Source organism: Mytilus californianus, unplaced genomic scaffold (genome assembly GCF_021869535.1).
Source record: "Mytilus californianus isolate M0D057914Y unplaced genomic scaffold, xbMytCali1.0.p SCAF_5, whole genome shotgun sequence".
Taxonomy (NCBI): domain Eukaryota; kingdom Metazoa; phylum Mollusca; class Bivalvia; order Mytilida; family Mytilidae; genus Mytilus; species Mytilus californianus.
Window position 1 is genome coordinate 52,864,559 of NW_026262701.1, and position 25,445 is coordinate 52,890,003.

Here is a 25,445-nt window from a genome sequence, read left to right on the forward strand (position 1 = left end):
AATGACGTAGCTTTAAGCAACTATATGCATGTATAGATCACCGTATGACTTTCAACAATGAGCAAACCCCATATCGTATTGTAAGCATTGAAAGGCACAACCAGTGACTAAACTGTTAAAAAAATTTAAACGGGGGAAAGCAACGGACTGATTTTTGTACAAAACATTTAACGAAAATCAAAAATGGAAGACAGTAATGCACAACAACCACTACATTACAGGGACTTGACACAAGAAGGTACATACATAGTATGACGGGATTAAACATATTTGAGAGCACTCAATCCTCTTCTAATCTGGGATAGTGATGTAACAGCAAACATAAGAACAAACTGTAAAATTCAGTTTAAAAAGCCTTGACTCATCAAGTTAACACAAAGCCCAAAAGACACAACTTAACAAAAACCCCACAAAGTACCGATATAAAGTACTCGCAGTTAAAAAGCTAGTTTAATTAATAAATGAATCACGTTTCCCAAACTAAAACGCTATTTTCAAATTAACAGACGTTATAGTGCGTGAACAAAAATGATCGAACTAATCACATCAACAAAAACGGTATAATTAGCAATGATAGATAATGCTTTGCTTCTTAATTTGTTTATTGTGGTTACTAGCACATTATCAACATATATGTAAACAGAGCCTCTTATTATTTACATCTTTACATAAGTGTTTAAAACATCGTTCATCCAAAACTTAGGGCACATTTTTCTAATCACATTATTGTTTTCATTTACATGATTTATTCATCATACTTTGCTGACACAAACATATGAAACATAAAATAGAAGTGTCACATGGTTTCAAAATATTATTAATAGCGAAAGACAGTTAAATTTCAGAAAAAGAAAAGAAAACACAAACCTTGTTATTGTTGATTTCGTCGTGCTGAAGCGAGGCTGAAGGATTATTACGTAGCAACTAAATTTATATCATTAAAAGGTAACACGAGAAGTATAACCTGTTTTTGTTTTCCTGCATTCTTTTAGTATGTTTCAGTATAATATTACGGAAGAAAAACCATATGCTGTCACGGAAGTCTTGTGCAAATATTTTGAATAAAATTCTGAGAAATAACAGCATATTATTGGACGAGAATTAAGAACATTTCACACAAACTTCGTTTTCATGTTGTCACAATTTAATGTTGTACATATACGGTACACATAACTTTTGTTAAATACTTAAAACTTTTCCCGAAACAATATGTTGCGAAAGCAAATACTAAACATAACCTCAACATGAAATATTTACTTTGTTGGTCCATATGTTCCTGATTAAAACCATTTTTGAAACACTTGCCGAGTGTAATGGAAATAGTATGTACATTTGCACGATTGTAAATGTCACAAAAAGTCAAATAAAACCTAACCAAACTGTCAATTCTTTTTACAAATTTTGCATAAACATGTAATTTTGTTTTCAAAGTACAAGAAATCTACTGGTCAACGTAAGGATGGTTAGTTGAGAATTCTTTAAAAAAAAGTTGAGTTGAAACCTCACGTCATTGACAAGATAAATTAGTGTTAACTGAACATTTACAGTAAACCAACGGACATTCGTGCAATGACTCATCGTTAATCCTATCCTTTTAATATTTTGTATGTTGTTTCCCATTATAAAATCGAGGCTATATTTTATTTCGACGATTTTTATTTTGTTTTTCATGAGTATTGGTACATTCTTAATTGAAAAATGCTGCTTTACGTTGTTTACAGTAACCAATTGAAATAATCCTTTTCAAAGCTGAAAGTAATTTATATTTGTATCCGTTGACAAAATGAAGGTCAACTATGTTTTTGATATTTTTCCGGAGTGAAGTAACTTCAGACATCCTTTTAATCAATATTGAATAATTGAAGGTTTCTGGACATCACATAATGATTTTTTCAATAGATTGGGATTCTTTGCAGTAAAGGAATGCATCTGCAATAAGAAAGACAGAGTAAGTACCCGTAGGAATACCAATCAACTGTCGGCACACTTAATCTCAAAAACAAACATAAATATTATCAAGCAAGAAACAAAAATAATCATGGTTATCATAATTTCTTTGGATATCCCTTCGGTATATTCCGTCTCTTTTCATTTCAAGTCCAATCTATGTATATCTATGTATACCTGAAGAAAAACAGAATTGTAACGACTGCCACAGACATAGTTGCATTTATCTAAAGACCTTTTTTATTTAATTGGAAAACATCTCTTTAATTAGATTGTGTGGTAGTGGATTATACATGGAATAAAAATCATAACTGTCAATGGAGGCAAACTGACCTTCAAAGCATTGTTGCTTATCCAAGTGTATCAGCGCTTCAATCATTACAACTTTTTGAATTTGGCAGCAGGCGTTTACATTCGTGTTATCCCAAGTCTTCTACTTTTTCCCACTATAAGTAGTCAGTTTTCTTTGTTCCTATGTCATGTATTTGTTTATAGTATTTATAAACTATATCATAATTTTCAAGGTATTTATTTTTTGCGACTTTATATTCAGGATTTATGCTGCTGGTACGGTATACAGTTAACAAATTGTCATCAAGTATGTTATAACTTCCTTACTAACACGTTTACGATATAAATGGAATCTACTAATGAAGTACATACTTATAAGGGATTTATTTGCGTTCATGTAGTACATTTCACCAAAAGTTTTATAAACCGTGGTAATATTAAATAAACTGTGATATGATTGCTAATGAGACATCTATCTATACCAATCATGTAAGGACAAGGATGTAAAGAACTTCAAGTTACCAAACGGATTTGAACAATGAGTAGATATCTTTTTCTTTATACATTACAATATGTTCAATTAAAGTCCCTGTCATAAGCCCATACCCACCCCAAGGTTGAACTAACTCCTTGTGTCCATGAAAACTCTGTTTTCTACAGAAGACGGGTTCAAAGTGAGTGTATTTGAGACGAGCATGGTTTAACCAATCACAATTCAACTTAAACATTGATGAGGTTAAAAGTTGAGAGACCAAAATTATTTTTATATATACGATCAATACAATGAATTTCATAAACTAACAGATTTTCAAGTTGAGATATTAACGAAAACATCGTTTACTTTTTCTTAATAATGTTGCCTACTGGTTATATTGTATAATGTGAAAATTAAAGACTATACAACACAATGGCCAAAATAGAAAAAAGGACAAGTTCAAGAAAACACAAAAAACAAAACCATATTATGAGTAACTGTTCAGGAACCCTTACCAAAAAAAACGGGGTTAATTCAGGTGCTAACGAATGGGCATCAGCTCCTCATATACAATGTTAAATGCCTTACCATATCAAAGACAAAATAATATACGTATATATATGCGTATATTCTACTTTTATTCGCATATATATCATTTGTATATACATGCATATTATTTGGTCACCTAAAGAATTATATACACGTATCTTTTTACAAAATTTATCTATATATAAACAATAAATGCGTATATAAAAAATATCAACAATATACGCGTAAATATATAATTTATGCATATCAATAATATACTCATATAAATGTGTTGGGTTAAACAGGATGAGTTTCGAAAGCGCAATAATTGTTCGATATTATGTCAAATTTCTTGTTAGTATCTTCTAAAACCATAATACAACAAAAGACAAAAAGGAGTGGAAGAAAAATAAACAATCACCACAAATCAGAAGATAAAGACCATTTTGAAAGACCATATTTTAAAAAAAAGCTGAGTTATCGTGCGTGCAAATTAAACGTGAACAAACGTGACCTAATTTCCTTGTCTCATACATGTTTTACAATATCATCCCTGGTTATCCATGGTGTTCATGTTGATGAGTTCTTTATGTATTTTTTGTGAACTTGTTAGGTCTTCCTACTTTCCATAGAAGGACCTTTAGAAATTGGTCTGATTACATTTTTTTTATCCGCCGTCTATTTGTTTCACGACATATCGAAACGATTTTTGGCTCATGATAGCATACAGTAATTACAGTAATCGAACACGTTTTCCTGCTATCAATTCTTCCTCTTTAACCGTCGTAAAAGATATTGACAAAATGTTTGTTAAAAATGTGTTTGTTATATCTGCAGCATGTTTCAATCAATTTCGACCAAAGCGATCCAATAACTAATGGGAGTTATTTCTTTTTTACATTTGACCAAGGTCATATTTTAAATTTTTACCCTTTTGCTTCTTATATATTGTCCCACAACCGTAACAGTTAACAATAAAATTTTTCTTCAAAATAATTGGTTACAACATCACGCAGCTTCAATATGTTTAGTGGAGGGGTTTTAAACGACTTTTTATAGGAGTTTCCTACCTTATATATTTTAACTCAGTATAACTTCTCAACCATATATGTGAAGGACCTGGTGTCTTTTGATTTAAGATTCATGACCTATGACCTTGAAAACGAGGTCAATTTAAAGTAAAAAAAATCTTGTTAATAATTTCATACTGGTAAACGCGAAAACCTTTAGTTTTTTTAATCAGGTTGGAAGAAATATGAACTTGATAAAGGTCAAACTGGAATGACATACGTAGTTTTTTTGCATTTAATTTAAATGAAATTGCCTATCAACCATACATTTTCTGAATCAGTGAAAAGTAAAAAATGAAAACAACACGTTATAAATTTCATGCGTCCGAAGCGCTTTTCTTGATTTACCTTTATCAGGAACTCTCAAAGTAAAGTAAAATGTCTTATGACGCTTGAATTTACCTTCTGGGAACTATCTCCCTTATTGTATGAAAGAGTGTCATGACATTTGCATCTAACACAGGGTTACTATTTTTTATACTAATGTGTCTTTTTTTTAAAAGAAAATGAGATAACTGGAAAGATTTTTGATTAATGATCGAACAAATATTTTTTTTCTTTTTTCTTTTCTTTCTTTCGACTCTTTTTTTCCTACTAACTTTTTTGTTTCTCAATACGTCAATAAGATTTTTGGTATATGATAATGAACAGTTACTACACTTCATAATCTCATCCTGTTTCACTGAACACTTTTTCTTTTCAAGATTGATCTCCCCATACACTGTTGTTCTTGTTTTCGCTTCTCCTTTGCAACCAAATAAATTTATTTCTCCAACATCCTCGTTATATCCTCCGGATATTCTGTTAAATTTCAACTTAAGCGATACAGGGACTCCATATAAGAGTTATTTCCATATCTGTATATGACATATTAAGTGATAAGTGTTTAACTCATTAATCCTAAGTGATAAAGAACTCGGGTATGTTGGTTTGCCTGTCATTATTCACCTAAAGGAAGTTGAGGTCAAGGTCAAGGTTCATGTTCTGAAATTGACTTTTGATTTTTATCTTTACTCTTCATAACCCGTAATAAATATCTTTTCTCCCTTGAAATTTTACAATAAGATGTATGGTGATATAAGCCACCTATAATATGTAACCGCTAGTAACAAAGCGGTAAATTATCTCCCTTATTTCAATCCAGAGTTAGTAAATACAAATATATTTTGGATTCAGAGTAAAGTAAGGTATTAATTTTTGTGGTAAACTATTGTATTCAAAGTTTAAAGGTTATCGGAAAAGAAATGACTTAGAGTTAACCGGTTGTTAATGATTATCTCTTTTATTTCTTTTAAAAAAGAACATAAACTATGTTTTTTTTGGAATTAGATAAGTATAAATTATAGGGTATCTCCAGACACTGGAAGTGTTTCTGTTACTTTCTTTTTTCATCCAGATTTTCTTATCAAAACTGAATTTCAGAAGGAACTGTCCCCTGGTTTGTAATTTGTTTTTCCGTTAATTTCTATTGACACGGCGTTGTCATTTTCTCTACGACTTATTAGAAATAAATGTATTGAATTTCGATATGTCCAAACAAACAATTTGGAAAAATACTTTTTGTCGATATATGTAATTAGGTTTCTGAGGGAGAGCAATAACAAGCGAAAGTCAAGATTTAAACATGTCTTTGACCATGAACTCAACTTTATTTCAATGGACCAAGACTCTAAAAAAGAGACATTAGGTCTTAATTCCTTCTGGGTATTGGGTTACATAATTCATAACAGAAAGGGACATAACAATTACAAGAATTCACCAGGTCCTTTGGATGAAAATTGATTACGACATCCTGAGGATATAACGCATATTGTTTTTTTTTCGAAATCTTTAACTTTGCGAAGGAGTTGAGGCAACACGAAAACAATGTTTGAAGAGATGTGGACTCGTTTGTCTTTTCGTTTTTTGCCATTGCATTGTCAGTTTCTCAAAAACTTATCAGGTTTGAACGCCCCCTTGGTATTTTCCGCTTCTTTTTGTTAATATTTTAATACATTCAATAAGGTTCTGTTTGTTTGACTAAAAAGTTGACTACATAAATGTTTCTTTCTGTGTTACATTATCAACCCCAAAAGAGTTCAAGCATTACCCGAAAATTCCTACTTGTAACAAAAGGTTAAACAGTCCTTAAAATAAAATTGAAGATAAACTGTACATGCTTGAGATATTTTTATTTATTTATAGAATATATCTATTGAATTGATGATCTACTCTCGTCCCGTCTAATGTTTCACTCTGTTTAGTATGTCCTATGCCTATAATAAAGAATAAAAACGGATTAAATTCAAAAATATACATCCAATATTTACAACGAATTATTGGTTCAATTCTGGGGTTAGAATACCGGCAAAATATAAATTAAATTAAAGCCTATTACAGGCTATATAAATAATCAATTACAATAAGTCGTTTAGAAAAAGACGGATCTCCTAATAGTTTTACAGATATTTTTGATATGAGGAAATATGTTTATTCAAACAAAGACTTCCTCAGCAGCTTCGAACGTTTTTTTCTATCTACAAAACCGGAATATTGAATACATAAATGTATCGTTTTGGTTTTTAGAAATGTCCCGCATATTGCTAATAAAAAGTTGAGAAAAGTTTATGCGAAGAATTTAAAAAAGGAGTTTATGTAATTATAATGATTTTGTATCATGCATAAGCTGGATATTGTAATCAGTGTGATGAGTTGTTTTTAAAATGTACGTAATGTAATAAAATAGCTGTGCATTACCTGCATACTGTAATATGACCAAATTAGAATAACAATTAAATTTGTTGCTGAGGATAGTCAAGCTTATTTTGATAAATATTTTCTGTATGGTTAACATCAATATTTCTATTCCAAAGTCCAGGTTGCGGATTTCATTTCTCAATATTTACATTAGGTGTTCAATTCATACAAATGCTTATCCTTTATTGGCTGATAGACGTTACATTTGATTTCGTCATATGCTTTTAAAAAAAGATGGAAATTTTATTCATTTTGAAAAAAAGTAGTTGGGAATATATCTTGTACATGTAAATATGAGTGATAGGTTTCTAATATATAACAGTTAATTATTTCTTTTCTAATCGGACAAGGTTGGCAATTCTTTGGATCGAAGCGTTCTAGATGAAGGTTATTATTGCTGTTCCCATAATTGGACGCACTATAAATACTGGCGTAAAAGACGAAGAAAACTGAATAAGTGACATGTTTAAACTATATACAATAATATACTTAATATATATTATAGGATGAAGTTAAACGATTATTAAAATTTAAGAAAGTCGTTTGTTTATGTTTCCATGTTTTCAAGACTTTCATACTCGTGCATTTTCCAGTACGATGACTTTGTTCCTACGTCACAGGTAGAGCTGGTCGTTAAATGACGTCATTTACGCCGATTGACTTGGGGTTTAATCATCCATAAAAAGCATACGACTTAGGAGTCTGATTGGAACAGCTTGATCAGATGACAAACAATACATTAAAATTTTGCAACGGGTGTGTACTTACAGCGTTTGCAACGTCATATTCAAATATTGAATCAGTACTACCGTATGAGAAATACTGTTGTCAGTTTCTCTACGACTCATTAGAAATAAATGTAATATAAAGATAACAGATCTAATAACAGCAATTATTGTAATTTTACACCTGTGAGTAAGGTCTTTTCACCTATCTTTCCACCATCGATATCTTCTAATGCCAATTTAAGCTTTATGACGAATTATAATTGATTTCACGTGAAATGATACTGCTCTCATTTCACAAGATAATTTCTGCCGATGTTTTGTGTTTCAAAAAGTTTTACTTTTAGATTCATATATGGCTATCATATATTTTTTTTTTATTTCAAATATTTGTAAATTTTCCGCGTTTCATGTAAGAAATGATGGTCATATTGCGTATGAATTTTTAATAAACACCCTTCAACTCTTAAAAAAAATCATTAAAAACACCTGGACAAGACAAAGAACATAAAATATTTCATATTCATAATTTATAAAATAATAAAAAATGCTTGATATTATTTGGCAATAAACAATCCGATTTAGGCATGACCAAAGATAAACTACGAATACTAACAATTGATATATAACTACATTGTCAACATGAATTATCAATGTATACCGCATGGTGTGTGTTAAACGTGCCCTTTGGTGAATTAAAAGAATTAAAGGCATAATGCCCGCACATAAAAAAAAACTTCCTTTAAAATGCTGAATGAAATGATGCAAGAGTGTTTTTAGATTTTTTACATAACCTTTAAAAAAAACTGTTGAACCGAATAAAGTTTGATACTGTCTTCAGTGGGCACAAAATGTGTTGGAATACTTTCAATAGGTAAGCTCGAATCCAAGCCAAAATTTTGAAATATGACATATCTCAGACCTTCAAAACCAAACCAAAACATTCAACTATCGTCAATTAATCTGATTTGAGGGTGTTTACTTTTGATACAATTGTATAATTTGCAAAATGAATATCTCAGATCTCTTGGTATCATTACGATAATACCAGTGTTAAACAAATCCTATACTTGTATATAATAAAATAACCAATTGTTTTACTACACATATGTGAGTAGAGGTCTTTCCATCTTATTTTATATGATAGATTGATCGATTGATGGGTTAGTTAGTTGATCGATTGATTGACACATTTTAAAATGACGAATCTTTATCGTTGACTGATTACTTAATTGGTTTGATTGACTGACAGGAAGTTTGTATAATGTGAAGTTTGACGAATATTTCAGAATAAAAATAAAGGATTGATTGGTTGGTTGGTTGATGTATAGTTTGCTTTACGTCAAACGAAGAGTTTTTCAAATTGATTAATCGATTAATTCTAAACGTCCAGTGACAAATATTTCACGATCTTTTTGCTAGCACAGAGAAACAGGTCAAAGGAGAGACCGGGTCATTATGAACAAGCGAAATCGAGGGAAACCTGAATACTCAAAATGACACATTTTGAGATAACGCCCTACATGTAACGTAGGACTTTGTTGACAACTTCTATTTGAAGTCGGAAGAAAAAATTGCTTGTGATAAATTTCATTAACTTATTGACAACCATTTGGATTATCTACACAGACTATATTGACTTATTGTCTACATGTATATGGACTTTATTTATAGTAGTGTGATCTTGACGCAAACACTGCTTCAGCATGCATATGAGTAAGAGCGACTGAAATCGACAATTCACCAGTTTTACGGTCATCATCACTAATTGGTTAATCAATACAACGTGTCTGAATCACTAATCAAAGGAGACATGTTTTCGCAGTCTTAGATCTCTAGAAACCATCGGTAAACTTCTGTTGTCTTTAATTTTCATTTCATCTTTGTATCATACTATATTTTCAGCTTCAAGAACGCCAGCCTTTTATGACCCTCTTTCACATTTATATTTCATAAGTTGCATCAATACATATAAAGCCGATTTAAACACAAGTTAACTTAATAGCAAGGACAAAACCAGACTACTGTTAGCTCTAAAAAGGAATGGTTAATCATATATCTCAGTATCTCATGAGTGGAGGACTTAGTTTGATGAGGAGACTGAGTTTCTTTGTCCATAGTTCATTTTAATAGCAAACATATTAAAGGTGAACCTTTGGACAGTCATAAAACAGTCCCGAGACAAAATTACTAGTATTTAAAAAAATTATTCGAGGACAAGTCGAAGCCGCAACAAACCATATTCATCATATTAAGTTAATTTTGGTCAGTAGAAATAGCTGATCATCATGCTTGCTTGCTGTTCAAGTCATGATCGCTCCTGTCCGTAATTCGTATGCATACTTAAGAATTATACAATAAATGGGTTTCTATGAGAATTAACAGTATTCCAATATCGAATATCTTAATAAAAAGAAAGCAAAAACTTTACTATATTCCAATTTTAACATTCTGGGTTACATGTTTTATGGTTATGTACATTTATTCGTGTTATTAAATAAAATAAAAAAATCAACAACTAGTATATTGAATTATTTACTTACACGTGTTTTCTCACATATGTACCCTATACCACTATAATTGGAAGGTGCGTCATTCCAGTTATATTTAATATCTTTCCAAAAGCTGGCACAATCTTCTTCATCGCCGTAATTATCGGGCTGGCCAGGATTCCAGTTAGAATATTGAACTTTAGACAAGTCATTGATCCATTTCCATAGTCCCTCCTTAACGTTCGTTGCTCCCATCCAATAGCCAAATTGATGTTGAACTGCTTCTATTTGACGAGATTAATGATTTTAATAGATAAATAGACATTTTAAATCACGAAAATTATCATCAAGTCCAGATCTACTAACAAGTCAAATTTGACCAAAATAGTTAGAAGACTGTCACTCTTTGTAGGAGTGATTGCCCTTAAACGAGGATTTTTTTTAACACTCTTTTGTGTTTTGAGCAAAAAACTAAAGAAGATAGAGAGAAACTAAACAGACTAAATCATCAGCAATACAGTATCAACAAAACAGAGATTTTTGTCAGGAATTCTATTTCTCTACAATGTTGGAGAGTGTCCTTTGTTGAATATGCACATAGACCAAGGTGAGCGACACAGGCTCTTTAGAGCCTCTAGTATTGTTTGAAATCACCTACATTTTAGTTTACTCATGTATATGTGAATAAAAGGATATGTGGGTTATATGTCTTTGTAACAGCAACCCAACGACAAAAATAACTTTTCTTTTTATTTTTGTCCATGTTCTGTGTTGTATAGCGATAATTCTTTGGTAGAGGGTTTTTACATTATTGCAAAATCAAGGATGTTACCAATCAAGATTAAAGCAATTTCCTTGTTAGGTGCATTCGATATTCTTTCTCTGATTTTCCAGAACTTTGATTATAGGGTGCCAACTCTGATAAATACTCTCAAGATATATAAAAATAAACTTTTATTATACTTCAATTTGATGTTGGATTATAAGATAAAGTAAACTACAGTCGCCTTAAGTTATCGTAAAAGGTACGTAACTGTGCGATCGTATAGATCTGTATGATTTTTGCAAGCATCTAGACCATGTTTAACTGCATATGAATATAGGAAATATAAAGCAAATTGAATAGTCTGTAGAAATATGTACAGATATATAGAATGTACATAAATATCACAAAATATATTGAATAATTTAACTTTAAATTGTCCTTATCTAATCCTTTCAAGCGAAATTTATTTTAAAATTACACCTAAGACATCTTTCATCGGTATACAAGTTTTAAGGGTTACCTGATTAAGTTTTTGTTATATAAATTATTAAAGTGTATATGTCATGTTTAAAAACGTTGAAAACAAAGTTTTGATGTCACTTTTAGTTTTGGTTTTTCTGTTGTTTTTTTTTCACGCTGTGCACTATATTTAACTACTAATACTTTAAAAACGAATCTAGTTACTCCTCATCAATTAAAAATCAATAAATTTCAGTTATATGTCCTGTACCAAGTCAGAAATATCGCAGTTGTTTATAGTCCGTTTAAATGTATGTTGGCGTTTGTTTTTGTAGCAGTTCAGTGTTTCTGTTGTTCCGTTGTTTTCCTCTTATAGTTGATGTGTTTCCCTCGGTTTTGGTTTGTGACCCGGATTTGTTTTTGCTTAATCGATTTATGACTATTGAAAAGCGGTATACTACTGTTGCCTTTATAAAGCATCTTGACAGAAAAGGATTTCGGGACAAATTATGTTTGTACTTCTGTCCTGGCATGAACATATATGGAAATTGTTTTAATGAAATTAACTGTTATAAAAGATTGGAAATCTAATCTGAATGAAAGTTACTGTAATAACAATATTCCCGATCTATGATGATTGGAAAATAATTTCACGTGAGACAAGACTCTTACAGCACGTATAGTTCGATTTCACATTCATTTGAATCTACATAGTTTGAAAAGTTGCAAATATCTTTTCAAGCAATTTTGTCATGTTTGTTTTATTCTTATATACATGCCATGTACATATTAATCTCCAACTATTTCCAATTCTTTTTGTATCGTTTTCTTATAAGTAACGGAAGAAATTAGAATTATATGATATGCAAATTATGAACAGCGTGTAAAGTAAAGATAATTCTACATATTATGAAAATATGTGGTTTCAATGAATAGATGAAATATCGATAAAATGCGCATTAAGCTGTTCAATATATTAAATATATAGTTACTAGGAAGCTGTACAACTGGCAATTTTTGTTTTGAAAACTTTTCAATAAGCGGGAAAATATCGAGAACATACGCATTTAACATATCGTAAATCTCCTGCCAATCGTTTTGGCTGATTGTGGCGATTTTAACTTAAGCACAACCTTTCACTTTTCCAAAGAGGGAATCGTCTCTATAATTTGCTTTTTCCATTAGGGCAAGCTCCTCATCGGTTGTCCAATTTGCCCCTCTTTTATTTGTTTCTGCCATACTGGCTGTACTGACAGCAAAAATACCTTAACAGACGAGTTTTGACAACAATCATCAAATCTCACCTGCATTCGCGAAGTTTGGTACACTTTTCTAGTTTTCAAACACCCGTTTATCGTTTACATCGCTGAGAAAAAAATTTCAGCTGAGAATATTCTCAATGTTGAGTATATTGTTTTGTGGTAGAGAAAAAGTTGTCATTCTTAGCTGAGTAATATAATTCATTCTGAGTATATTTTTTTTCTCAGAAAATATAAGTTTTATGGCTCTGGAGCCAGAACGTTGTGTCCGGGTACATGTAGATCAGCCTTTTCTTCTTGCGGACTGTACTTTGTCTTGTGAACTTGCATGAAGAAAGAAACCATATCTCAGCGTGACGGTCTAATGCAAAGAAAGATTTATATTTATACCACATTAACATATTATCTTCCTGACATGCATGCGATGTTTGTCATTAGGCTTTAAATAAAATCCACTAGCTATTCCATTTTATTTATCAAGTTTGTAGATAGCTTATTAAACTTCATAAACTATAATGATAACTTTTTACCTAAACATGACTTACTTGTCAAAATGGTCACAACCCATGAATTTTCAGAGGAGTCTGTAATCTGTACAAGATACCCGCCCATATTTCTGCATATTTTCTTGAAAATCATAAAAGAACCGATTTCAGATACATATGACAGATGCATAATAGCTCAATCTTCCAAAAGGTAATGGAGCAACACCTGGTCGACATTTTTATAAATTGGTCTTGGTCTTACTGTTCAGAATGACACAGAAGTAGTCAAATAGATTAAAACGTATGGTATATTATTATTTAGTTTTCACGAATGAAGAAAACTACAATGTCAAATCAAACTGGAACCTTCGTGAGTCGTATGTAGGATGACTTTGAGTTTTACGAGAGTAATTAGGGTACATGTAAAGTGCGAAACGGAATAAAAACGGAACGGAGCAAAACAAAACGAAACAAAATGAAACGAAATAAATATTTTTTTTACAATTTCAACTAAAATGTCACCGCTCAACAATGTCTTTATATGTACCAATATAGGGAAAGACAGTGTGAACTGGTGTATATGGATTCGAAAAGTGGGATTTTCGGGATATGGTTGAGTAGTTAGAATGTTTTTCTGTGGACTGTTTTTGTGTGAGCAGGTTTACATTCGGCTTATATTTACAGGTAAAGAACATTACACTTCGTGATGTTGGTTTATTTGTTGTCGTGAACATGAAATATTTGCTCCCGGGCTGACGTTAAGCCGCGAGTCACCCAAATCGATCGAAAGCATTACTAATAGATCATTGCTTACGCTTTTTTTTGCTGTCAGGTCTAGGTATGGATGTGTAGACCTAGGTTGGTTACGAGTGATGGTTGTCTTCTCGGGTGAACTGGGAGGGTTTGGGAATAACCATTGTTTGTTTATGTGAGGAAAATTCTGGGCAGTTTTGTGAGTTTCAAGAAATTTCAGGTTGGCATTGGTCTTTCGGGTCTGCAGTGGTCTTTGAAACAGATTTCAGATCACCTTTTTGTCAGAATGTCAGATTTCGGGTACGTGTTATGTAATTCTATGCAAATTCCCTTTTGTCACATGTTTGTCTAAGTAAAATTTTATTGGATGTATGTCAATTTAAATTCGGATAATTTAGGGTATGATCTGTTCATTTTCTTGATACTTTAGGGTCTCTTTAATTAAATATGCAAATGCTGTATAATTTCTGATCTTTTTAGTGAATTCAATCGGATTATTTCGGGTCGGGTTTTATAATTCCAATCAATTAAGGATTTGAGTACGCCATGGATGCTATTCTCAGTGAGATCAACTTCTCCGCTATGCACGCGATAATAAGCAGAAATTGCTAAAATTCCGAAAAATAAAACCCATTGAAGTGGAATTTATCTTGGATTTAAATCTCCTTTCCTCCGCCGAGTGTGCGAATACATAGAAATCTTACTGTATATAGCTATAGTACAGTCTACGGGTGAAGAAAAATGCGGTTTAGGAACATTTGAGTAGCCATTTAACGGCATACTTTTCTTTTCTCTTAGAAAAATGGTTACATTTCAATGAAATTTCATGTTGCGTTTCTGTCATATATGATATACAGCATTAAGCAACGTGTCGACCACACTAACATACTTTTCAGTTATATTTTTGAATAGGCAATAATGAGCAGGCCATCTATAATACATATTCCATAGTTGATACAATCTCGGAGTTAAGTAAGATAGTAACTTTATAAGTGGTTGGTTTTTTTGGGGGCACAGACTGCTAAATACGAATATAACTTTGTAGAGGAGATAGATGCACCAGATAAGTTTTATGAGAATTCTTCAGGTCTGAAAACAACAATGATGTAAACATACGTGATATGCAACTTTATAAATATATATACGTTTCGCGGATATATTTGTTATGCAATGTTTTTTGAACTGTTTTCGTATTTCCTGTCTATTTGTATAACGATTTCAACATTAGTACGGATATTTCATTTTATTATACTGTATGTCAAAATGCCAGATTTTGATTGGTTAATACGAGGGAGACAATTTACTCTATCCTATGGTAAATGCTCTATTACCCTTCACGGAGACGCTTGATCAAGTGTGCACTTTATTAAATACGGATGGTTGTTATGTACAAGACGTCATAGTTTATTACTTTGAATTTGAAATTTAGACAGTAATAACAGAACATTCAGTATAATGAATTAAAAAACACATATCTGAGAGGGTGATAGAGCAGATTGTTACCCCTCGAAAAGACATTGTCAACCTTGGCTTCGACTCAGTTGACAATATTTTCTCTGAGTAACAATCTGCTCTATCACCCTCTCAGCCATGTGTTGTTTATATAGTGTTCTAGCAATGTGCAATTTAATATGCATGTCCTATACTGAAAAATCAAAGTTCATTGCTTCCTAGCAGTGGGCAATTTACTATCTATGTCCGTATATTGAAAAAATCCTAGAATTTAGACATGGATAGTAAATTGCAAATTGCTAGGAAATAATGAACTAGTATTTTCCGTTTACGGACATGGATTCATCTTTTAAACAAACATCAAGTATAATTCGGAGGATAAAAATTACTGACCCATTAATATTTGACCTCAGTGAAATTCAGTGTATGCCATTAATACAATTTAGATATAAAAAGGGGACCCATTCCAGCGGCACGTCTGTGTATGCCTTCATTTAGTTATAGAACCACGTGCTTGTCCTCAATATCCCAGTTCTAAAATACAGTCCCATTTATATTATTTATCTCAGGTGTGCCACCCCTTTTCTTTTTAGGGTAATATTTTACCGTTAAAACTTTTATCATTCAAAACGACGCGTGAAAACTAAACACTTAGGCAGTAAGCACCGGTATGTACGACCCACCCTGAAAATAAACGTTCGTCCCTCTGCCGGTTTCATTTGATTTGTTCCAACTAAAACAAAGAAATTCAGATGCATGCAAACTTTGCAACACACAAAAATACTGTATTATAAGACATTTGGCAGAGATTTAAGTAAAAATTATAAAATAAATATTTATTTCGTTTCATTTCGTTTCGTTTTGCGCTATTTCGTTTCGTTTCGTTTTGTTTTGTTCCGTTCCGTTTCTATTTCGTTTCGCACTTTACAGGTACCAAAATAATAATGTTCATATCTTTTAATGCCAATGTTGTAATAGTATCTAAACTTTCACATGACAAAACGAGATTCTTCCTTGTGATACATTTTACGTAGAGCAACGTTCATCCCTGTGGTGTACACGGGTCATTTTAGCTCAAATATGTTGATGACATCGCAAGTGATTTTTCTGCACTAAATTGTCCGGGTTAAATCAACCTGTTCATTTATCAATGAGATTAACATGTTTTGAAAGGCATGAGTACTTTTACTAATTTTTTTTCAATTTCAGGGATCAAAAAATGGCTCTTATCAAACTTCCTCCTTTGATTACAAATTACAAGTCACCGTACTTATTTTCGCGAGTATGTGAATCTTATTTCCCTGACTCTATATAGACAACATGATAGAAAACCATTCTTTGGCGAATAAAAAAGTCGAAGTAACTATACCGGTTGAGAAGAATGTTATTTATTTCAATTACTTTCAGGAAAAAAATATGAAGGGGTACACTTTACCAATTCTTGCTCCCATAATACATACTTAGTGTAATTACTGGTTGGTTGCGGCATTAACCAACTTATGTATTTGTTATATATATCTTTAGAAAAAAGTTATGGTGTTGTTAAACCTTACTTTAAAAAAACAACTCGCATTCTTATTTTGTTCAACGTATAAAAATTGCAAATAATTAAAGCAAAATGAACACATACCTCAGCCTCATGCCAAGTTTTCGTATCACTTGAAAAATAATAACAATGATTCTTGTATTCCTTCCATCCTGTTTGGCACTCCGCATATTTACCTGTTTTCGGTAATTAATTATTGAGGTAGATTTATACATATATATACATGATTTCTGACAAATTGATTATAAAACTTTTAACGTTTTGTAACTTCTTTGTTAAAGAAACTTTGGAATTGCACATTCGCAAATAAAAATAAAAATGAAATACGCATTTTCACAAATTAACCAAATTATAAACCTTACACATATTACAGAATACTCTGAACCATTCACTTTTGTACCAAGAACACAATACATAAATAAATTTCAATGAGAAAATTCCAAAATAAGGCAGGTTGAGTTCTGACAGTTTATGTAATATAATTTCTAAAATTTGAGACGTTTTAAAACCGAAAGCAAATATTTAGGCAACAGTATTGAATTACTGATACATATATCTGACCATGCTCATGATGCTGACATGTTTATGTATTGACTTGGGAACATCTATATAACTGTATTTAATTCAATTATAATACGTTGAAAGATTAAAGACAGTCTAATTAAAAAGAAAAATTAAAAGAAAAAAACAAAACAAAACAAGTGACACCCAAAAACTGGTTATCGGTAAAAATACAATTGATGAGTAGTTCATGTGAAATCACACCATACAGTATACATTTGTAGCATCCTCACATAAAGCTTGATTCATAATTCAGGGTGCTCTGTTTTGTTTGATGAGAATTTTGATGCATGACTATTAGTAGAAATATAAGTATTAGGAAAACAGGAAGTTGATGAACATTGCAAATGCAATACACGATAAGGACTGCTCACATAAACCTCGATACCAAATAAAAGGATGATCTGATTGGTATTTTCTTAGAAAAGTATGACGACAATTTTATTGACCGGACGAAGCGACGGACGGAAGAACATGTGGGCAGAAAAACTTAAATACGGAAAGACGGTAGTAAAACAGTATAACAGCTTCACCTAACCGTAGGTATAAATACTGAATGCCATTTATAGTGCATTTGATACAAAAAAATAACAAAAGCACTGATCCTTTGTTTTTTGGGGTTTGTTTAGCATGTTTAGATAGTGAAGGGATTTTATTTTACCGCAAATGAATACGCTATGGATCTTTTTTTTCCATTACAATATAAAATTTAAATTTTTAAAAGATATTACCTGCCAAATCTTCTTCTAACGTCTTCAAAGTTGACCGTATACTTGATATAAGTGATTGTTCCTTCTGTCTAAGACAATGTTCTGATTTGATCACAGAAACAAAACCAAGAACCACAAAAAATATAGACAACATCATCCTGTTAAATCGATAATAAAAAAACAATTTTAAACTAAGTTTTAAAAATGTGTTTGGTGCTCATTTCTTTATTGAACCGTTATCAGAACACATATAGCTAAAATTAAGACATCACAATTTTAACGTTTGTTGTGTTATTATTTCAAGATGGCGGGTATGTTGTCTGAAACTATTAGCTTCTCATCGTGATGTGAGGCTAAAATGGAGATAAATATACGTGGAACTGCATAAAATGACCCAGTAGAAAGAAAAATGAAAACAATCATGTCGTCTTTGTCTTTTAAAGTTGCAATTAAAGTTTTTGTGTACAATTCTTAAAAATTATCAGACATAGATTTATAGCCACACCATTAAACAACCAATCAGAACTGAATTTTGTTGAAGTATAATGTCAAGATGGCGTGTATATTATCTGAAACTAATAACTTCTCACCGTTATGTGAAGCTAAAATGGAGATAGATACACGCTGAACTGTATAAAATGACCTACTAGAAAGAGAAGTGAAAATAATCTTATGTCATCTTTATCTTTTAAAGTTGCAACCAAAAGTTATTTTGTACAATTCTATAAATTATCTGCGGTAAATTTATAAATATATATACGATTAATCATGCCTATGAAATATCAAACAAAAAACTAAGCAGATGAGACCCCACATGTTTTTATAAACATTCCTTTTATAGTAAGAGTGCAGAGAAGGGACGAACCTCTCTACTCAGAACCCTTATGTGTCTAATATTATCGACCAATCGCATTGAACTGTATGATCTGAAAGACATTTTAGTCATGTCATTAAATAGATATGCGTTGGTCTGGATTGCGTTTACCGAATAAAGAATTATGGTCCCAAAATAAAAATTAAAAAAATAGAGAAAAATTAGTTTAAAGAACAAATCAAGAATTAAAGGGTTTTTTTTTTAATTAAGAACACAGAATAATAGGCCAACGAATCGAGAAAAAATCGTTTAAGTTATAGTTATTGACCACACAAGTCGGTATATGTCATTTAATCTGCAATGCTCGGGTGACCCTACTTGACCCGAACGACGGAAGAATTCGGGTTAATGGGTCATCCCGACCGTGCAGATTAAATGATATATATATATACATATAAACAAACGATGTCTGACTTGCAAACAAATACTGGTTACCCAGACCTTTGACAGTCAATCAACTGGTACAGAATACACCATATTTTGCAATGTTAATTGCAAGACTACAAATGTTGTGTATCTCCTACAGTGTAAATGTGGTAAACAGTATGTTGGCGAGTCAGAACAGCCGTTTCACAAACGAATGAACGGTCATCGTAGCGACTACCAATGCAAGCCAGACCTCCCTCTCAGTCGACATTTGAGATCCCCTGGTTACACTAAGGCAGATCTCAATCGACTGACCATTACAATCATTGACCACAACTCTGCTTGGTCTAGGGAGGATAGACTCACTCGGGAAAGATTTTGGATAAGAAAACTAACAACTTTGGCACCAAATGGGATAAATGAAAAGATGTAGTTCGACTCCATGCAGTGCTTCACATTTGGGTTATATTACTTATTATTACAGTCTCTGTTTCTATTTCTTTACCTTACTCATCTCTAAAATAAATCTGTTGAATATACCAATTTAAATTGCTTAATTTTTTGAGGGATGTAAAAGTACCAAGCCACGTTCAACTAGTTAACCTTAGTCAAAATTTATTATTATATTTTAACGGCCGTTTGTTTGCGATGTTTAAATACGCAGACTCTGTTGTAACTACTCTACCGTTGTCAAATTTGAAATATTTACAAATTTAGATCGTTCAGTGCTGTTTATTTGGAATTCTTATTGACGCAATCGTTCTTGAAACATCATAACTGTCGTCACCGTTAAAGCTTTAGAATTGTGCTAGTTCATATCGCACATTATTATTTTTATTTAAAGCATATATTTGAACTCTGTTGTAATTGGTCATATAACCTATGTCGTGTTTAACACATATTTAGAATTGTGCAATCGTCTTACCTGATGTTCGGTTTGACTTTTTTATTGTATAAATTTCAAGATTGTTATAGTTTAATCTAAGTAGACTGTATATGATTCATTCAACATCACACTCATATTAACTGATGAAGGATATCTGTTATCCGAAATATTTATAAATAATTACATTTATAGTTCCTTTTTTTGTTATTGGTGTTGGTGTGTACACTTTTTAGGCGTTTATATATAACAGTATTAAATTTAAAATTAAGATCCATTTAATACATCGGTGATCCGTTTATTTGGCAATCGCCAATGGCAGTCAGCTGGGTTTAAGAACATTTGTTGTTCGACCTGTTAGTCAAATGCGTTTTGTTAAAATATACTTTTTCACTTTTTTGGTCTTTTGGAAAATGTTGTTTGTACTGTATTTAGACCCCTCTACCAAGAAATTTGTTTTGCATGCACACGTATAAAAATTGCGGTTTTTATCCAACGCAATCATAGGTTTGAACGTTGTTTTCAATTTAGACTTATTTATATTTTTTCGTTTGGGCTTGTATTATATTTGCCTTAGGGTTTATATGATCCGTTCATCCTATTTCGACTCTTTAAAATTCATGAGTCTATCCTAAATTGAGGTAAATTATATGGCCTTCCAAATACCGTTTCGATTCCTAACATCACTGAAGAGACATTAATTGTCGAAATCCGGATATGGTGTACAAAAACCTTTGCACCTTTTGTTTGCGGTATATCATCTTTTCCGCAAGTTTATTGTTTTCTATTTAGTATTAAATTTAAAATTAAGATCCATTTATTACATCGGTGATCCGTTTATTTGGCAATCGCCAATGGCAGTCAGCAGGGTTTAAGAACATTTGTTGTTCGACCTGTTAGTCAAATGCGTTTTGTTAAAATATACTTTTTCACTTTTTTGGTCTTTTGGAAAATGTTGTTTGTACTGTGTTTAGACCCCTCTACCAAGAAATTTGTTTTGCATGCACACGTATAAAAATTGCGGTTTTTATCCAACGCAATCATAGGTTTTAACGTTGTTTTCAATTTAGACTTATTTATAAATATATATATATATATATATCGATTTGATTGGCCAATAACTGTTTCAACTCATGGCGCCATCAATTTACATGAACGTTTTGGAAATAATCGGACGATATTCAAGCAGGGCTCCTGTGAATGTTTTCCTGTAGGGTAAAGAAAGGGGGGAAATATGCATTTAAGTAGTAAAAGGTTGCTAACTTTTAAATTATAACTTTTTTGATATTCAGGCTTTCTCCTAAATTGTTACAGTATTTGGAGAATTGTGTTTTAATGGCAGATCTTTGATTGTTTCTGTTAAATTATTCACAATTTTTATAAAATTTCGTGACGATCAAATCAAATCAAATAAGTTTTCTTTTAAGTCGGCAAGATAAATAACAAAACAACATAAGCTCTTATATGAGTGAGCTTTTGAACCGACATAAACGATTTATAACTTGACATATTGTTTAGACACATGTCTTTTATTGAACACTATATATTGCCCTCAAGATCTACTTATGTGTTTTTTGTAGTTTGATTGCTGTCTTATTGGCGTATAACCAACATCTCCTTCATTTTAGTTCCGTTTGATGTACTTTTAAGTCGGTGTATGACAAATCATAAAAAATGAAAGGGTTATTGAGTAAAGATTAATTGCTTTTCTTTCCCTCAATTAAATGCTCAGAAGAAAATTAATCGAAGAGAAAGGTACTTAAAGTGCAAAATAAACAAAACAAAAAACGTTTCACTTTTCAATCTTTAACTCCCCCCTCCCCAATAATTTTTCATCTTTATCCATTGTGAAGGCATGTTCCATCTAAACGAAGTCTGAATGATCTCCAACTTTAATACTAGTATATTTTGTTTCTGTTTTGGCACATACTAGTACTAGAATATAAACCTCATTCAATTCGATCCAAAAATGGTCACTTAAAATTAATTGATACATAAAAAGTCGTAATAGTTTCCATTGAGAACAAAACTAATCCAAATAAGGATTCAACTATTTGGATATTTTAAGAAATTACCGGGAAAAAATTATCTTGTTTGACTTTGAAACACTGATTTAAGATTTAAATTGTACACATAATGTCATCAAAGTGTTCTAAGGAATTAGGCGCACTTTCTATTTCATAATTTGAAACGACAAAGTGTGTAAAAAAATTGTTAATTGATCAACTATTCAATAATTGCTAGGTCAGTAGCGGATTCAAATGGGAGGGGGCGAAGATACGCCCCCTTTGATTGGAAAATATATAATGTTTAATTCTAAAGTTGTAAAACTTTTTTTTATGGAACTACGCCCTTTACCTTTGAAAAATCCTGGATCCACCCCTAAAGATAAGAGTACATTTGAACAGTATATCGGAGGTACAAACATGTAATTAATGTACACCTTAGGTGTGCATTGTTCAGATTATAGCATAATAGAACAAAGAGATTTTGCCTAAGTCATGTGTTAAGAAATAAAGAATAGAGAAATAAAGACCCCTTCCATCAATACCCTCATATCCTGCTATCTATTACACCTCTTTAGAAAAAAAATGTATTGAATAGGGTTCTTATAATAGAAATAAAATTGTACATCTAATATAATAGGAATAAAATTGCACTTCTAATAATAGAAATAAAATTGTACTTTTAATAATAGAAATAAAATTGTACTTCTACTAATATAAAAATAAAATTATACTTCTAGTAATAGAAACAAGAAATAGAATAGAGAAATAAAGACCCCTTCCATCAATACCCTCATATGCTGCTCTCTAATACACCTCTTTAGAAAAAAATAAAGTGACTAGGGTTCTAATAATAGAAATAAAATAATTATTGTACTTCTAATAATATAAAAATAAAATTGTACTTCTATTAATAGAAATAAGATTAAAGTACACAAAGATATCAATTTAGCAGATATAATGAAGGCATATTGTAAATTGTGTTATCCTAAAATGTATCTGATAACAGTCAAATAATCAATACACCTTATTGCTATTTAGTCCATTCCAGAAAAAAAACCAGTCATTTATACAACTTCCTGTTTGAGTCAAATGTTGCAAAACAAAGGTCATCAGCAATGAGCTGAGCTAGGGAGGGAAAAGTTTGAAAGGTGAACATTTTAAAATTTTGATAGTTTATGAAGCATTTTTTTAAAAACAAATTAAATTCATAAAAAATGCTTTGTTTGAAGTGTTTACGATGGTTTTAACATGCCTGTATGCAAAGTTTTATGCACAATATATTGTTTGAACACGGCTCCCGATAGCTTTAACTGGTTTGACAAAAGTGTAATTTTAGAACCTATCCGGATTGGCATAAATAGCAATAAGTTGTAATACAATTCTTCATTCATTTATAAATAACAAGGGTTTGGTGGCAAATGATATTATATTGGATGATTAAAAAAGCGGTCCCCAAAATAAATTACGATTCTATGATGGTAACCCAATACATAGAAATTGAAATGACTCTTGCCGACAACCCCCCCCCCCCCTTTTCTCCGTCCGATTGGTCGTGTGGATGTATTGATTGGAAAACATGTCCGGTTGCAATGGGACGTTAAATGGTCGTTTAACTAAAATGTCACGCTAGTTCTGCACGTCAAAGAACCCTTACAACAATTTCTAGTGATAAAGTTTGTTTGCTGCCAGGCAATATTTATGGACCTAACAATGACGCCCTAATGTGCTATCCAAGTGCCCGCATTTATACCAAGTTATACCTATTATATCTTATGTATCTTTTTCTGAATGTATATAGAATATTCGTGACTGGACGTTAACTTGCAACAATTCATCAAAATATTACATATAAAACTTCTCATGGAACAACATACCCTTTTAAAAAAATCCCCCTCCCCCCAAAAAAAATATAACAAATAACAACAACTAAAACAAACCTTTTTCAATGATGTCTGGTGCTGAAAAAGGTACTAGGAAGACAAAAAAAATATTATTTATAAACGCAACACGAGAAATATAACCTGATACTCTGCAGTCTGTTCATATGTTACAGTATAGAAATACGGAAGGAGTTATCTAAAATACAATCAAATGCACATTTAAAAAATACGAAATTATTGTTTTAAAAAAATAATTTCCATACATTTTTATTTTTTCAAAGATGTAAAAATATGTTACCTTATCGCTATTTCTAACGTTGTCAAAACATAATGAATGACAAACGATTATACCCAAACTTTTTCAAATTTATTTCGCCATTCTAGATCTTCCTATTTTTCGCATTCATCTCTTTTTATTGTATAAAGATTTGCCTTTTATACTTATCGTGAAAAGAAAATAGATTTCAGTAATAGTTATACACCGAGGGATAGGTGTGTCTGGATAAGAAACCCCGTCGGCCAGAGGCCGGAGGGGCTTCTTATCCAGACACCCCGTATCCCGAGGTGTATAACTAATTTACACCCCATTCTAAACCCTATATTTGTTAACATTGATTATTAAATGAAAAAAAAAAAAAACGATAGCATATTTATTGACAATATCAAACCATGATTTATAAGAATATTTTTTATTACATGAAACCCCACTAGTAACCTTTCTTTGGTTATCTTCGTTCAAACTTTGACAAGTGAGTATATTTTACAAATGTCAAGTTGTTTTGCATATTCCCGTTAAATCCATGTGCTAATATGGATCAGCAGGTCAAGGTTGAGTGTTACGTGTAATAATACTATTCTTATTACAAACAAAAAATACATCATGCTCCTGGTATACAGTTGTCAATATGGACGGGTAAAAGACGGACGACATTTTGTGTCAAGCATTGGATTTGGTAGAAGAGGTTTAAGATAAAGGCAATATTATAACCCAAAGTACTTACCTGTATCAGTATAATAAAGGTAATCATAACTGTATTTTATATCTTACGACTTTATCAAACCCCCCCCCTCTTCTCGAGAATAAACAAACATTCATATTCGAACATACTAAGGGATATGTGTGTCTGCATTAGAAACCCGACTACCAGACACGCTCAACATACAATATTTAATATTGA

At 31.6% G+C, this 25,445-nt stretch overlaps 2 protein-coding genes across 3 annotated transcripts in view; both read right to left on the reverse strand.

Moving 5' to 3' along the window:
* LOC127702493 (perlucin-like protein) overlaps positions 1–25,445 on the reverse strand; it is a 68,850-nt gene that overhangs the window by 14,571 nt on the left and 28,834 nt on the right. Inside the window, exon 1 of one of the 2 annotated variants that reach the window (XM_052206710.1) lies at positions 868–879. The exons of the other annotated variant lie outside the window; for it this stretch is intronic. The gene's annotated coding sequence lies outside the window, so the exon portion shown is untranslated. Of the gene's footprint in view, positions 1–867; positions 880–25,445 lie in introns of those variants that run through there. 2 annotated transcript variants of the gene reach the window in all.
* On the reverse strand, positions 6,468–24,358 carry LOC127702492 (perlucin-like protein). Its single transcript, XM_052206707.1, has 6 exons — positions 24,325–24,358; positions 18,277–18,413; positions 17,069–17,160; positions 13,294–13,375; positions 10,316–10,548; positions 6,468–6,566 (listed from the first exon to the last, which is right to left on the reverse strand). Exons 2-6 carry the CDS (start codon positions 18,410–18,412, stop codon positions 6,561–6,563), a joined length of 549 nt encoding a protein of 182 aa, XP_052062667.1. The 5' UTR covers position 18,413; positions 24,325–24,358; the 3' UTR covers positions 6,468–6,560.